This window comes from Falco cherrug, chromosome 16 (assembly GCF_023634085.1).
Source record: "Falco cherrug isolate bFalChe1 chromosome 16, bFalChe1.pri, whole genome shotgun sequence".
Classification (NCBI taxonomy): domain Eukaryota; kingdom Metazoa; phylum Chordata; class Aves; order Falconiformes; family Falconidae; genus Falco; species Falco cherrug.
Genome location: NC_073712.1, coordinates 6,127,158 through 6,141,652, shown reverse-complemented (window position 1 = coordinate 6,141,652; position 14,495 = coordinate 6,127,158). Strand labels below are relative to the sequence as shown.

General features: G+C 55.0%; 1 protein-coding gene and 1 long non-coding RNA gene across 2 annotated transcripts in view; both read left to right on the top strand.

Moving 5' to 3' along the window:
- The window catches only part of LRRN2 (leucine rich repeat neuronal 2), a 35,045-nt gene extending 26,435 nt beyond the window's left edge, over positions 1-8,610 (top strand). Inside the window, exon 2 of the mRNA XM_027816491.2 lies at positions 3,271-8,610. Within this exon, the coding sequence (XP_027672292.1) occupies positions 3,569-5,659 (2,091 nt within the window). The 5' untranslated portion in view covers positions 3,271-3,568 and the 3' untranslated portion in view covers positions 5,660-8,610. The remainder of the gene's footprint in view (positions 1-3,270) is intronic.
- A 9-nt stretch (positions 8,611-8,619) lies between these two features.
- The window catches only part of LOC129737455 (uncharacterized), a 12,384-nt gene continuing 6,508 nt past the window's right edge, over positions 8,620-14,495 (top strand). Inside the window, exon 1 of the long non-coding RNA XR_008735333.1 lies at positions 8,620-13,419. This is a non-coding gene — a long non-coding RNA (uncharacterized LOC129737455). The remainder of the gene's footprint in view (positions 13,420-14,495) is intronic.

The following is a 14,495-nucleotide window of genomic DNA, read 5'->3' as shown; positions in this document are numbered from 1 at the left end:
GAGATGGACATTTGTACCTGGGAGAAATCCAGGCTTGAAGGCAGAAGTCACAGAAATGCCTTACGGAGACAAGGGAACTGGGTAAATGCTGGGAGAGTATGGAAGAGACCAGTAGCATCCCCGGTGTGGGGACCGTGCTTGGGGCCTGCAGGGGCAGAAAAGGAAACTGGGGGTATTTTCCATTTCCCAGCGTGCCAGGGCACTGCAGCAAATGTTTCAGCCCCGTGGCTCTACATTTTCAGAAAAAAAACAAACCCCGAGCAGAAACGTCACCCAGCTCCCTGCTGTCACTCTCGCCGCACCGCAGCCCACGCCGAAGAAGAGCCTAAAATAGCAGCCAGGGGCTGCTGGAGCTGGTGGGGAGGTGGGACCTGTGCCCTCGCTGGAGCCCAGCCTGGCCATGGAGGGGGTCCTGGTCCCCACCTGGCCCTGGCAGATTCCAGCAAGCCACATCCCTGCTCCTCCTTGCTGTGCCCCTTTCCCATCCTGGCTTCAGCGAGGCTCCCGTTATCCCGGGCAGCATCCTCCCACCGCCCGCAAGGCAGCAGATCAGTCTGTCTGGGAGAGCAGATGAAATCTGGGCTCCCTGGGAGACACCACTTAGCTTCACAACCTCGGCTGCGTCTCGAGCCTCATCTCTCTATTTGTTAGCCTCAAATCCTGGGTCCCTCTGCTTTCCTGCCATGCTCTGTGCCCTGAGTCTGTCTGGGGGGAAAACAAGGGCTTTTGGGGCACAGTTGGTGCTTTGCTGCTGCTGGGGAGTTGTGGATGGATGGGGCGGGTGGGAGTTCGGGAATACGGGGAGATTCGGTGTGCACGTGAATCGCTGCAAAGCTGCACATGGGGGATCAACCCCACCGTTCCCCTGGGTGAGCCCCTCGAGGTCCAGGTGTTCTGGGACCCCCATCCCTAACTCTCAGCAGCCTGGGCTCCTGCACCCACCCCCCAGGCTGGCCGGGATGCAGCTCTGCGGGGGGAGGCTTTTGAAACGGATAGAATTAAAACCATAGTCATGGGTGCTGCAGGACTGCCTGGTCCATCCCACCATCCATCTCTGGTGCAGCGCAATAAAAGGCTAAATGAGTTTGCATGCTACCTGCAGGCTGCTTCAGTGCCTAATTAAGAAATAATGAGCCTGACTTCACTCTGGTAATGGATAAAAAGAAACCAGCACCTCTCCTTCCCCATCTCCCCACTCCCCCTTGGATGACCTGCAGGAATTCAGAGTGCAGGACCCCCAGGGTGTCACTGCTGTCACCAGGGAGCAGGGCTGTCACCGCAGAGGGGGGGTCCCTCACAAGGACTGTCCTCCCCGGGGTTCACACCCCACAGCCAGGACCACACGCGACCGATGCACTCCCCGTTGGGTTTGCTCCGTGCCATTTGAAACCATGAGGGATGAAGTTTAGTACCCAGAGTTTGCAAAAAATGACATTTTTCTACAAGCTTTGATCCTATTACTTATACAAACACTTGGACTGTTACGGCATCGTGCTACCTGCAAGACTTTCCACAGCCACCAGTGCTGCGACCCCATCCCACGCTGGGCAAAAGTAATAAAACCTGGTTACAGCCACAAACCCTGTGAGACACCACCCAAGAGCAGAGCCGGGAACTTTCCCTGTAAAATGAGGTTTGGAACAAGGTGCTTCATCTGGGCTCTTCTTCACAGCCTTAAGGAAATAAATAAAATAAAAAAATCAAAACCCACCTTCCTCCATATTATTTTTTTAAGGAGAAAAGGTTCTATAATATTTTAATGGCTGGAGAGATTTATAGTCACAGAAATGCCTGTGCACTTAAAAAGAAAGATGTGGGTCCATCAGAAGGATGCAGAAATCAATACAGCCTGCCCCTTCTTTAATGCTGTTTCTCCGGGAGATGGTTTAAAAGCCAGTGCCCTCACAGCAGGCAAGAAGGGAAGCATGCGGGATCAATTCTGGCGCAAGGCTTGGATGAGTCGGTGCTGAATAAACTTTGCTTGGAAGCCCTTTACAGGGAGGACAAGAGGGTGATAAAGTAAAAGCTGCTTGGAGAAAAGCTTTCTTTTCCCACTCTGGCTGTTTTTAAATGGTTTTCCTGCTGTGTGAGAGGCTTTTAAAATGGGGAGAAGCTTTGGGGCTCGGTTTGGTTTGTGTCAGTGTGGGTCAGGAGAGCTGTAGCAAATTAAAAAAAATCAAGGGTGGGGCGGTAGCCAGCTCTGGTTCCTCCAAACCCCGTGGCCAGATCGAGAGAGGGGCAGGGAGGTGCTGGGGGGCTCACTCAGCCCCTCGCTGAACACCCCGCTGAGGACCCCCAACCCCCCTTCCCTGGAAAAGCTGCAAGGCAAAGGGGCAAAGCCAGGGTCAGATGCGGCATGGAGGGGCTTAAGGGGCTTCTGCACCCCCCCAGGAGCTTCTAATGAGCCCAGTCAGGGTTTCCTGCCCCCAGGAAATTGCCCCCACCTTGGGCCAGTGCTTTAAAAGCAGCTGGGGGGGGGGAGGGGGCTTTATGCTGGAGGAGAAGTTTGGGGGGGGGGGGGGGTGTCTGCTTGCTTGTGTACTGCTCTTGCCCTAAAAGCTTGGCTTTCTGCCCAGCATCAGCCCTCTGGGCCACCAGCCCCTCCCCTTTTGGCTACTTCAGGCCTCAAGGTCCAAGTTTTGTGCAGAGGTGGGTGTCCTTACTGCTTTCCTGGCAGAGAAATGAAAGGGGGAAGATGGGTCTGAGACTCCATCCCAGTGTGAAGCAAACTGAGCTTGGAGCCTGCGGTCCCCACGCACGCTCCTCCAGGGCTTCTGCTAGAGGTGCTAGGGAAGAGGTTTGGGCTTGGGGACGTGTTTCTTCCAGAAGCCCACCAAGGAAAACCACATTAGGGGTCTGCAAATAGGGCTGGGAGCTCCGGGGTGAGGGGTGCTTGTGCTGGGAGGGTGATGGGCAGCAGGCAGAGTCCTGAGAGTCTGGGGGAACGTTGCCCCCATGGAGACTTTTTCTTCCCAGCATCTGTTGAGCTCCACTCAGGGGAAAGCCTTTGGTCCGTGGGCTTGCTCGTTATCCTGGGCAGAGCATCTGTGAGCTAATTACACTCAAAACCTTTGGGGTGGGAGGGCACAGTTAATGCTATCGATGTAAAACCAGGTTAAATGGACGTGTTCGTCTGTCATGAGGCTGGGCAGGGTGCTGGAGGTCCTCAGCATGGGGCTTTCCCTCTCCAGCCTGCTTATTCTCACCGATGCTTGTTCACCACGTGCATGAGGTCTCCTCTGACACAACCTGTTGTCTGGCCTCTTTCAGGAATGACCTTGAGGAGGAACCTGAAAGACTCGGCCAAGTACAAAAATGAACCACTTGGGGAGGAAGAAAAGGCGAAGCTCTGACTGAAGGTGCCAGCCCTGGTCACGGGTGTTATGTGCTCTCGGCAGGGGGGACCAGGCAGGGCAGCCGGCAGCAGGGGCTGATCGGTGCCAGGGGCTCGCATGGAGCATCTTCTCCCACAGATGCTGTCCCCACCTGGCTGTCACCCCATGCCCTGCTCCGGATTCACCCTGTGAACCTTTCCTGCCTGGCAAGAAGCTGGTCCCACCAGCCAAAAATGAGACGCTTCCAAACCAGCTCACTTCTGCTCTGCGTGGTGGCCGCCACCGCCATCCCCATCGTGCCCTGGAAGGTCAAATGCCCACCGCAGTGTGTCTGCCAGATCCGGCCGTGGTACACCCCCCGCTCCGTGTACCGGGAGGCTGCCACCGTGGACTGCAATGACTTGTTCATCTCCACCGTGCCCGAAGACCTGCCGGAGGGGACTCAGACTCTGCTCTTGCAAAGCAACAATATCGCCCGGCTTGAGCAGAGCGAGCTGGACTATCTCAGAAACCTCTCGGAGCTGGACCTGTCACAGAACAGCTTCTCCGATGTCTGGGACTTTGGCCTGAGGAGCATGCCCCAGCTGCTCAGCCTGCACCTGGAGGAGAACCAGCTTTCGGAGCTGCCCGATGGCAGCTTCCCTGGGCTGGGCAACCTGCAGGAGCTCTACCTGAACCACAACCAGCTCCGCCGCATCGCTCCCCACGCCTTCTCCGGCCTCAGCAGCCTGCTGCGCCTCCACCTCAACTCCAACCTGCTGAGGACGGTCGACAGCCGCTGGTTCCAGATGCTCCCCAGCCTGGAGATCCTCATGATTGGAGGCAACAGAGTGGATGCGATCCTGGATATGAATTTCAGGCCCCTGTCGAACCTGCGGAGTTTGGTTTTGGCTGGGATGAACCTGAGGGAGATCTCGGACTATGCACTGGAAGGGCTGCGGAGCCTGGAGAGTCTCTCTTTCTATGACAACAAGCTTGTGAATGTCCCCAAGCGGGCACTGCAGCAAGTTCCTGGCCTCAAATTCCTGGATCTGAACAAAAACCCATTGCAGAGGGTCAAGCAAAGCGACTTCACGAACATGCTGCACCTCAAAGAGCTGGGGCTCAACAACATGGAGGAGCTGGTGTCCATAGACCAGTTTGCCTTGATCAACCTCCCTGAGCTGACCAAGCTAGACGTGACCAACAACCCCAAGCTGTCCTTCATCCACCCCAACGCATTCCACCACCTTCCCCAACTGGAAACCCTCATGCTCAACAACAACGCCCTAAGTGCCTTGCATAAGCAGACGGTCGAGTCCCTGCCCAACCTGCAGGAGATCAGCATCCACAGCAACCCCATCCGCTGCGACTGCGTCATCCGCTGGGTCAACAGCACGGAAAACCACATTCGCTTCATCGAACCCCAGTCCACGCTGTGCGCCGAGCCCCCTGACCTCAAGAGGAGGCACATTCGGGATGTCCCCTTCCGGGAGATGACGGACCAGTGCCTGCCCCTCATCTCCACCAAGAGCTTCCCCTCCCACTTAGAGGTGGCAGATGGTGACAATGTCTCCTTGCATTGCCGAGCTCTGGCGGAGCCAGACCCGGAGATCTACTGGGTGACCCCTGCGGGGGTGAAGCTGATCCCCTACGCGGAAGATGGGTGGTACAAGGTGCACCCTGAAGGGACGCTGGAGATTCATGGGATCTCGGCTCAGGAGGCCGGGCTGTACACCTGCGTGGCTCACAACCTCCTCGGGGCAGACACCAAGAGTGTCAGCGTGACGGTCAACCACTCCTTCCCACTCAGCGAGGACAGCCTGGAGCTGGTGGTGGTGGATGTCCAGGCTTACCACATCCTGGTTGCCTGGAAGCCACATCTCAACACCATCTCCTCCAACCTCACCTGGTCCAGCTTCTTGCTCAGCTCCAACCTGGACATGACCAACATGGCCCGGATCCCCATGGGGACCCACACGTACAACATCACCCGGCTCCACCAGGACACGGACTACTGGGCTTGCCTCCACGTGGCCTTTGTAGACTTGCAGGCCAAGGTGGCTTGTGTGAACACCAGGACTAAAGAGGCTGCTCACCGCTACTGGCTCCTGGAGGGCAGGCAGAGCCTCCTGACCATGCTGGTCCTCTGCCTCCTGCTCCTTGCTGCCAGCCTCGTAGCTCGCTACGGTGCTGGGGCAGAGCCCAGGAGGGCCGGGGAGCTGCTCCGGGGTGCCACGGCCGTGCGTGTGGTCTATCCCCCCCTCGCCCAGCCCTGGGCTCGGGGACAACGTGGGGGGCAGCTCCTGGCTGTGGAGGTGCAAGCAGCCCCCCTGGACTGCTGAAGGCTGATGCAGTGGTAGGGCTGACTGTGGGGTGCAGTGGTTTGGGGGTGGGGAGGGAGAAACTATTTTTTACCAAAAAAATAACTAAACTACAAAACTGAACAAAAAACAAACAAAGAAGAAAAAGAATTTCATGGACTTGACCGAGAGTCGAAGCAGCGTGGCAGATGGAGAGGAGCAGATGTGGCCACGGGGCTTGCAGAGCGCCGTCGTGGTCCTGGCAGGGTCTGGATCCATGGATAGGGTCCGGATCTGTGCATGGCTCCCGAAAGCACCCGCTGGGCAGCCGGGAGGGCTCAGAGGAGCCCGAGCCCGAGGGGGACGATGCCCAGAACGGTTGAAGAGCCATACAGATGATCACCTCTTCCCCGCATCCCCCTGGCACCACGAGACACCCCAACAGTGTCAGCTCCTTTGCTGGACAGTCCCTGTTTGGGAAATACAAAAAAAAAGCCTTTTCCTTTGGGATACATGTTCTTTTTTGTTGTTTGGGTTTTTGTTGGGTTTGGTTTTTTTTTTTTGAGCATTCAGATAATGAGCCACAAATCCAGCCCCAGCACCTTCCCGCTGCCCTGTCGTTTGCTCGCTGCCATCAGACAGAGGGAAGCAGAGGGGAAAGGAGGGGACTTTGGGCAAAAGAAACAGAAATGACGATGGTGATGCATCCCCTAATTGGCATCCCTGCAGGGCTGGCCAGCTTCTGCCAGAGTTGATTGGATCCTGTATCCCGCAGGTGTAATCTCAAGGCTATTTTGTAAACTTTTGTGGATAATGTTAAAAAAGGGGGAAAAAATAGAGGAAAAAATGGGAAGAAAAGGGGGGGGGGGAAGAAGTTCTTGCTTTTCTGGTTTTGTACAAAAAAAGGAAAAAAAAAAGAGGAAAAAAAAAAAGACATCCTTGTATACTGGTGTGCAGCTGGAGGGCTTCGTGGTAGGATCCCCTTGCTCCAGATGCAGGAGGGACTGGGGGGGCCCTGCCCACACCCTGTGCATTGCTGTCTATGCAAAGGGGGGGATGCAAAACCTGCTCTCCTGGGCTGTTGCTGCTTCCTTTCCTGATAAGCAATTAAAATTGCAAATGAAAGGGACCAGTGGGCAGCCCCAGTGCCGCCTGAGCTGTGCCAGACCGAGCGACCCCAAGTCAGTGAGCCTGAAGGAGCCCTTCCCCTCCCATTCCATGGGCACCGATGCTGCCGGTGATGTTCCCCTCCCTGGTAAACGTGAACAAGCCATCCCTTTGCTTGGGCCTAAACCTAATCCCTGCTTATCAAAGGTAAGGACTTTGGGGTCGGTTTAACTGCAACCCTAAATGAAACGTGCCTTTACCAACCCACACGTGGCCCTGAGAGAGCCCAGCGCAGCCGGTGCTGTGGGCACGGGTGCACGCAGAGCCTGGCTGGCCCCTCGCTTGGGGGTCCTTCCATGGGAAAAACCAAGAAAAAAACCCATCCCAGCCAGACCTGGTGGGTTGCTGGGAGTGATGGGGTGCTGGTACCCCAGGAGGTAGCATCTCCGTGCCGATGTGGTACCCGCCTGGGCAAAGCCGCTTGTGCCAGCGCAATTGCTGCATGCATGGGGCTTTGAAGGGACCAGAAAACCTTGACACAGTAAAAAGCTGTTTGAACTTCTCATTCATCTTCCAGCCAAAGCGAGATGGTTCCCCGCTGGATAAGCTCCGTGCTCAGCCAGGCACGCGAAACGGCTTCTGCGCCTTCACCGGGTAATTATTTCGGAGGGTAATGGCTCTCCCCGGTCCCCGCTCAGCACACCACCACCACTCACCAAAGCGCTTCAGCATGTGTTCAGGACCCGGCGAGCTCTCCAGAGGCCCTAAGCACAAGCTGAAAGTTAAGTGCAGGCTTAAATACTTTGCTGAATTAGAGGCATGATCTGCTTTAAATATTTGGCTGCAGAGCTGTGCTCAGGTGTGCAGCCGTCAGTGTTTGCAGACTCAGGGCCAGAGACAGCCTTTCTCCTCTGCCTTTTGTACAGCAGGGAAACGTAAATGCAAAATATATTCCCTGTGGTTCAGCTAAATTGGTGCTGGAACATATGGAAATAGTTGCTGAGAAATTTCCCAGGTGTAAATGCATCCCTGATTTAATCCTGCTCGTCCCTGCAACGTGCGGGCTGAGCCCTGGGCAGCACCTGCTTCTCCCATCCCCTCTCCCATCCCGCTCCCTGCGAAAACCATCCTCGGTTCCCGAAGAAAGCAAGGACCGAGCCCCTTAAGGCTGTAATTTTCTAGGTGTAGAGAAAAAGCCTCTTTGATCACGGTTATCGCGGCTGCTGCCGCCACGCTGGGACGGGAGGTGAAGGTTCAGCCGCTGCCTGAATTGCCGGCTCTCATCTAAAAGCAATGCCGGCAAACCAGGGATTAAAATGCAAGATACATCCAATTAATTCGATCTCCTTTGAAACCAGGAGCGACCCGAGGAGCTCTCTGCAGTGCGTTCAGAGGGAGGCACCCACCGCTGCAGGACTTGTGTTCCAGTGGGTCCCCAGCATGGAGTGTCCCCGGGTGGGTGCTCCAGCCCAGGGTCCCCACGGGAACGGGGGTGGCTGAATCACCCCCCCAGTGCCCCAAAACAGGAGCTTTGCTGTGAACTATTCCCTCCCTTCCTCCGAGGACATCAGCTGAGAGCACCATAGATGCCTCATACACTATTTATTGTTGTTGTTATTTATTATTAAAGCACCAACCAGCTTTTCATGGGCAGAAATGCTCCGTAAACTGTTCCCTGTCCCCCTGTGCCCAAGCCTGGATGGGGCAGGTGGAGCTGGAGCAGCTGCGGGCAGAGCCTCACCAGCACCGTCCCCTGTCACCCGGGGGGACAAGGTCCCATCTGCTCAGAGACCCTGAATTAACGCCAGCCCTCGCTGGAGGAGGCAGGACAGAGCCAAGCACCTCACATCCCCCCCACAGCACCCTTCCACCCTGGGTGCCCTGCAGCTCCCGCAGCACCGAGCCCCCCGCACAGGGAAGCGATGCTCACGCTCCTCATCAGCAGGGATCCAGCCAAAAATGAACCTCACTGGGTGAATTACAGCAGCTACAAGGTTTTACAGGGCTGGTGATTGGGACTTGCAGCTTGTCCTCTGCCTGGCAGCTGAATTCGGCACCTGGGGAGGATTTGCTAGCGCGCACCAGGGTTATTTTGGGGTGCCAGGCAGCGGGAATGGGGCTTTTTAGGCGCGGCGAAATCTACTTGCATCTTAAAGTTCCCTTCAACGGGCAGCAGCTCCCCAGGTGCCAAAGCAGGCTCATCCTGCAGGGTCTCGCCTCCCTACTCAGAAAGCAAGGATGTGGCAGGAGGTAGAGATGCTTCAGAAAGGGGGAAAGCATCTGACCCAGGACGCTCTCGACCAGAGAGCTCTTTAATCTTTAATCATGGCGAGAGTCAGGGCAACTCAAAAACAAGATGTGGAGGGTTTTTTTAAGCAGCAGAAGGAATTAACCACTGAAGCAGCTTTCAGGACAGGAAGAAATAACCTCCAGTTGCACCAGGGGAGGTTTAGGTTGGATATTAGGAAAAATTTCATCACTGAAAGGGTAGTCAAGCGTTGGAACAGGCTGCCCAGGGAGGTGGTGGAATCACCATCCCTGGAGGTGTTTAAAAAACACGTAGATGTGGTGCTGAGCAACATGTTTTAGTGATGGACTTGGCAGTGCTGGGTTAACGGTTGGACCTGATGATCTCAAAGGTCTTTTTCAACCGAAACGATTCTCTGCTGGTACCAGGGGATAGCAATCTCCATTTCCGAGTGCCAGGCAGGGATGCAGCTCTCAAGGAGATGCTCTAGTGAAGAGGCTTCCAAATTTCTCAAGCCCAAGAGACCGTCACCAACACCCACCAACCCTCCTGGCTGCTGCCAGCTGAGCCCTGGGGGTCCCAACGGGTGGGGGAGGCGAGCAGGGGTGCCTCCATCACCTCCTGGTCCTCCCCCTCCATCCATCTGGGATGTCAAAGGATCATTTGGGAAATGCTTCTCCTCCAGCCTGTCCCAGCAGGTCTCACCCCCAGGCACTGGTTTCTCTCTCATAAACCACTCTCCTTTAGCTGTTCGTCAGGTTTAATTTCTCATTTGGGGTTTGTTGGGGTTTTTTTGTTGGTTTTTTTTTTTTAAATTTATTACCTTCACTTTGAGGATAGCAGTAAAAGTCCTCATTTCTGCTCCTTCTGCCCTCTACCCCTCCTCCTCTTCCTCGGTCCGAACAGCATCGTGGATCTCATATGCAACTGAGCTTCTCTCGACAAAACCAACCGAGAACATTGCGTGCCAAGCTCTATTTTAAGCACCTAATAAAACTGATTTTTGGAGCGGCTCCATCATCGTGTCCTTCTTTCGCAGAGCCCTTGCACCTGCCGAGGGCCCCACGGTGGAGATGCCCCGTCCTCGGCACCTCTCGCTGGGCTGGCGGCCTGCCTGCCTGCACCAAAGGCTTTCTGGCTCCGGGAGGAGCATGACAGGCATGTATTTATTAGTTCGTTACAGAATCAAAGCAGACCTCTCCTCCTCTCCCCAGCACTTCCTCAAGAATGATTTAAATTAAAACACCCAGCCTCCTTGGGAAATGTCAGCGGTGTTATCCATATGCATGATGCCATTATGATGAAGCAGGTGCAGCTTTCAAAACCTTTAGGAAAATCTACCTGTCAATCTCCCTGGCAAGCAGCTCTCCTTCCAAATGCTTCGCCACTTCTCCCCCTCCCGCCTTTATCATTGATCTACAGGTGGGGAAACTGAGGCACAGAGCCACCCAGTGACTTAAGGACTTCAGCCCCTTTTCCCCTTCCAAGCACGCACTGCGGTCAGGAGACAAGCACTTCGTTGGCCTTTACAACCAGGAGTCACTGAAAAAAGGAAGAAAAGGCAAAGGCAGGAGTCACAGAGGAGAAATGATTGCAGCTCATTTACTTCCCGTTGCCTTTTCCGGCCTTTCCGAGCTGAAGCAGCTCCTGCCCCCTGCTAGAGCAGCCCAGCCAGCCCCAGTAAATGGATTCAGCTGTGTTCAAGTGGGAAATTGAGGCTAAAATCAGGCTGATGGGAAAGTAGCGGGGCAGGAGAGGTGGCATGAGGTTAGTTTAGAGCTGTCTGAAGCCAGAGGAGCGCTGGCCTCTCTGGGGGGTGGTTTGCAGTTAGCTCCTCTGCCGGCTTGCACAGCCTGGCTGTTCGCAGCCTCTCGCCTTCCCTCTCCATCAGGCAGGATTTTGGGAAGCCCAGCTCCCTTCCCAGCACTGGCTCTTCTGATGGCTGAGCCGTCTGCAGGGGATGCTGCTGTGGCTTGAATTTGTTCCGTGGTGCAGGGGGTCTGGAGGAGCAAGGACTCGAGGATGCGCAGCAGCATCGCAGGAGACACCAGCAGTGCCGATGGGCCACAGATGCTTCGTGTGCTGGTGAGACGGGTGCTTGCTGCTGGCCACAGCCTCTGCTTGTGCTGCTGGTGCCAGACAGGCTTAACTAATTCATTAAGAAAGCGATGCACACCTGGGTGGGACTTTAGGGTGTCTGGGGGGGGCTGACCCCACAGCGAGTGACAGCGTGGGAGGCTGTGGCCACCCCAGGGCAAGCAGCAGCTCACCCTGCTCCCATCGCAGGGTCTGCTCCCAGTGGGATGCGTGGGGCACCCCGCTACCCTCGCTGCTCCCGAGCACTCCTGGAACCGTGTTAAATCTTGATTAGGTGGGGGAAGGGGAATGGATTTGGGATTTGCATGTGGCTAAATGGGAAGGGAGCGGGGAAAGGCAGGCAGGGCTCGCGGTGACGGGGAATGAATATTAATAGGGAATAACGAGCCAGAGCCCAGCTCGGCGGTGGCAGCAGCAGGCAGCAAGTGCAGGAACCAGTTGAAGCAGCTGATGGTGGGGGGCTCTCCCCAGGGCTGGATGAGGCCCTGAGGAATACAGGTTTTGTGGCAGGGACTCAGCTGTGTCAGCAAGATATGGGGAGACGTGGAGGGGGGGCAAAAGCTCCCACCTCCGCAAGGAGAGTCAGCAAAAACTGCTAAAAGCAACAGCAGAACTAACAAAATGGAAAGGGGAGGTCTGCAGCATCACCTGTGTACTGGGGTCCTGGGAAAACCTCCTGCAAGCTGGTGGTGTCTGGTGTGAATACCAAACAGCTTTGATCTTTGCCAATCCTTTCTAAATCTTGAGCAGTGTCTTGTAAATCTTTAATTACAAGAAAATTGCAACCTTAACAGTGAACACACAAACGGCGTTGATAAATATTTAAAATTGCCACAGCAACAGATCTGAGGGGATTAAGAAAAGATATATTGGAGTGACAGTTATTAAACACTAGATCCCAGTAAATGTTACTGAGCAGATAAATAATGCAGGTCCCCGACAGCCGCGCTCGGCTGCTGACAAACAGGGGGGAAAAAACCGGCTGCTTTGGGGTGGAGGAGGCTGGCGATGCTCTTCCCCAAAAGCCCAGGGTGGTGGGGGGTAAAAGTCTTGTGGGGGTACAAGCATTTTCTCTCCTGCTCGGAAATAAAATGCAGCGTGCAGTGCAGAGTGCCCTGCCGCTGAGGAAGGGCCAGGAGCTGATGGTGTCTCTCGACCCCTGGGCTCAACAGCTTGCCTGGAAACCCCGCTGTTCTCTGGCTCTCTTGCCCAGCAGCTGCGTGACCGTGGTGGTGCTGAGCACGGTGCGTGCGTGGGGCTGTAGGTCCTCCAGCTCCTTCCCCAGCATCGCTACTGCCACAGCCACCTGGGCTGGGCTTCCCTCGCCAGCTGTGCCACCGAGCTCCTGCCTGCCACTCTGCTGCTCCTCCTGCTCAGCCCCCTCCGCTTCCCTCACCTTTTTCTGTAAGTTTTGAGGTCACAGACTAAATTTCCATTATTAAATTTCCAGCTAGCATTAAAGATTTATTGGTTCATGAAAGGTAACTAGCAAAAAGTTCATTATTCCGAACAGCCTTGCCTTCCCTCACTTGGAAGATGCTCGAAGCGTGAATTACCCCAGCAACCTTCCCGATAAAATATTGATCTAAAAAGTTAGTTAATTATAAATATTACAGCAGAGTGATGAGAAATTCCCATTTCTGCCTGTTTTGCAGGAAGGCGCCCTGTGCCAGCACGGCCTGAGGATGGACACCGGGTCTGCCTGGGCAGGCTGCTGCCCTCCATCTCTCCCAGCTGCGGTGGGAGCGATGCCCAGCCCAGCATCACCGTGTCCCTGTCGCAGGACTGTCCCCAGCCCACCCCATCCAGCACCCTGGGGGCAGCCAGAGCCCCCCAAACACACGTGTTCGCCCATCCAGCCGCAGCCCGGCGCTGCGGGGTGAGCGTGCGTGTGCCGCCGGGGTTTAGGTTTAACTTACGGTGTGCTCTGCTGAACGATAATAACAAGCACTTAAAAAACCTAACGAGGGGGGCTGGTTTGTTGGCCTTGCAGAAGCGCTGATGCCCACCTAGTAAATGTTTAATTGAAAGTGGAAGGGAACTGGGAGGCTCACCAGTACAGAGAAAACAGTAAATATTTAATTTGGGCACAGTAATTACACAAACAAGGTTAAAGAAAAGGGGGGAGAAGACAGATGAAGGTGGCACCTATAGAACATTAAATCCACATAAAGTCACCAAGGAGATAAATAAAAGATCCCCTTCCAGCAAAGGCAGGAATACCGGTTCCTCCAGGCGGCTGAGCACGGCTTGCGGGGAGCACTGCGAGCAGCCGGGGCAGGCACCAGCTTTCCACCCTGGCACCCGTGGACCGCCGAGGGCTGCACCTGGACTCCAGCAAGGGCAGGTGGTAAGAAAAAAGAAAGGGAAACCCAAAAATGAGAGTCTGCCCTCAGCTCAGCACCGTGCGGGAGAAACACCCCTTGCAGCGGCTGGTGGAGCTCGGTGGGCTGGAGGCAGGAGCGGGTGAGCAAGGCTGTGCCCATCCCTCCAAGGACAGCGGGTACCCAGTGCCGGCCCCGCTTCGGGATAAACCCCAAAGCATCTGGAGAGCCAGCAGGACAGAATCGGGTCCAGGGAGGATACCTACACGTTTCCACTATCAAGCCCAGAGAATTCGAATTGCACAGGGGTGACGGAGAGCCTGCTCTGCCCACACGACGCACAGCCCGCGCTCGTAGCACGGCTGATCGGCGCCAAAATATTCACAGACTTCTGCATTCAGAAGCAATGTATTCTCTGTGCATTCCGTTGTTTTGGTTTTTTTTTTTTTTCCCCTCTTATTTTACAGTCTAAAGGCCTGACTGCAACATGTTGTATTTTCCGAGTATAAGCAGAAAAGAGTTTTTCAAGCAAGGGTCAGAGTTAAGGGTGCTCTCCCATGACGAAGCAAGCGTTGCTTTATACTGAAGGGGAGCAACACCCAGCGCTGGAAGGGCTGTGTCAGCGTGGGTTACGATCTTTTTTGCTAATGGCAATAATAAGAGTATCGTAGCAAGTCAACTAGCTCGCTCAGGCATTCTTCTTTCTGGTATTGATTTTAAGAACATGGTTTCTAAAGCAAAATAACAATAGCTAGCACTTGTAAAGCTGCTCCCACGCTCAAAGCGGTATGCAAACATTTACATGCCATTTAAAGCAACCCACTAAATCACACCAGTAAATAAGCCTGATTTGCCACCGGTTAAACTAGAGGATGCTGCAGTACAGGGGTGTCTCCGGTGCTGTGTAGGGAAAGTGCAAGTCCTCGGTGGGCACCGGGGCTCTGCTCCTCTCGGAGGCACAGCACCACTATCTCATTAACTGGCTGTAAAGGCAAAGCGCAGAGAGGCTGGTCCGGCTTTCCAGAAAGAAAAGGTACGTGCAGATCCAAGAGCCCCATCCCTTGTGCAGGAGATGGCTCAGCCCCTGCAGCGCTTCCCTCTG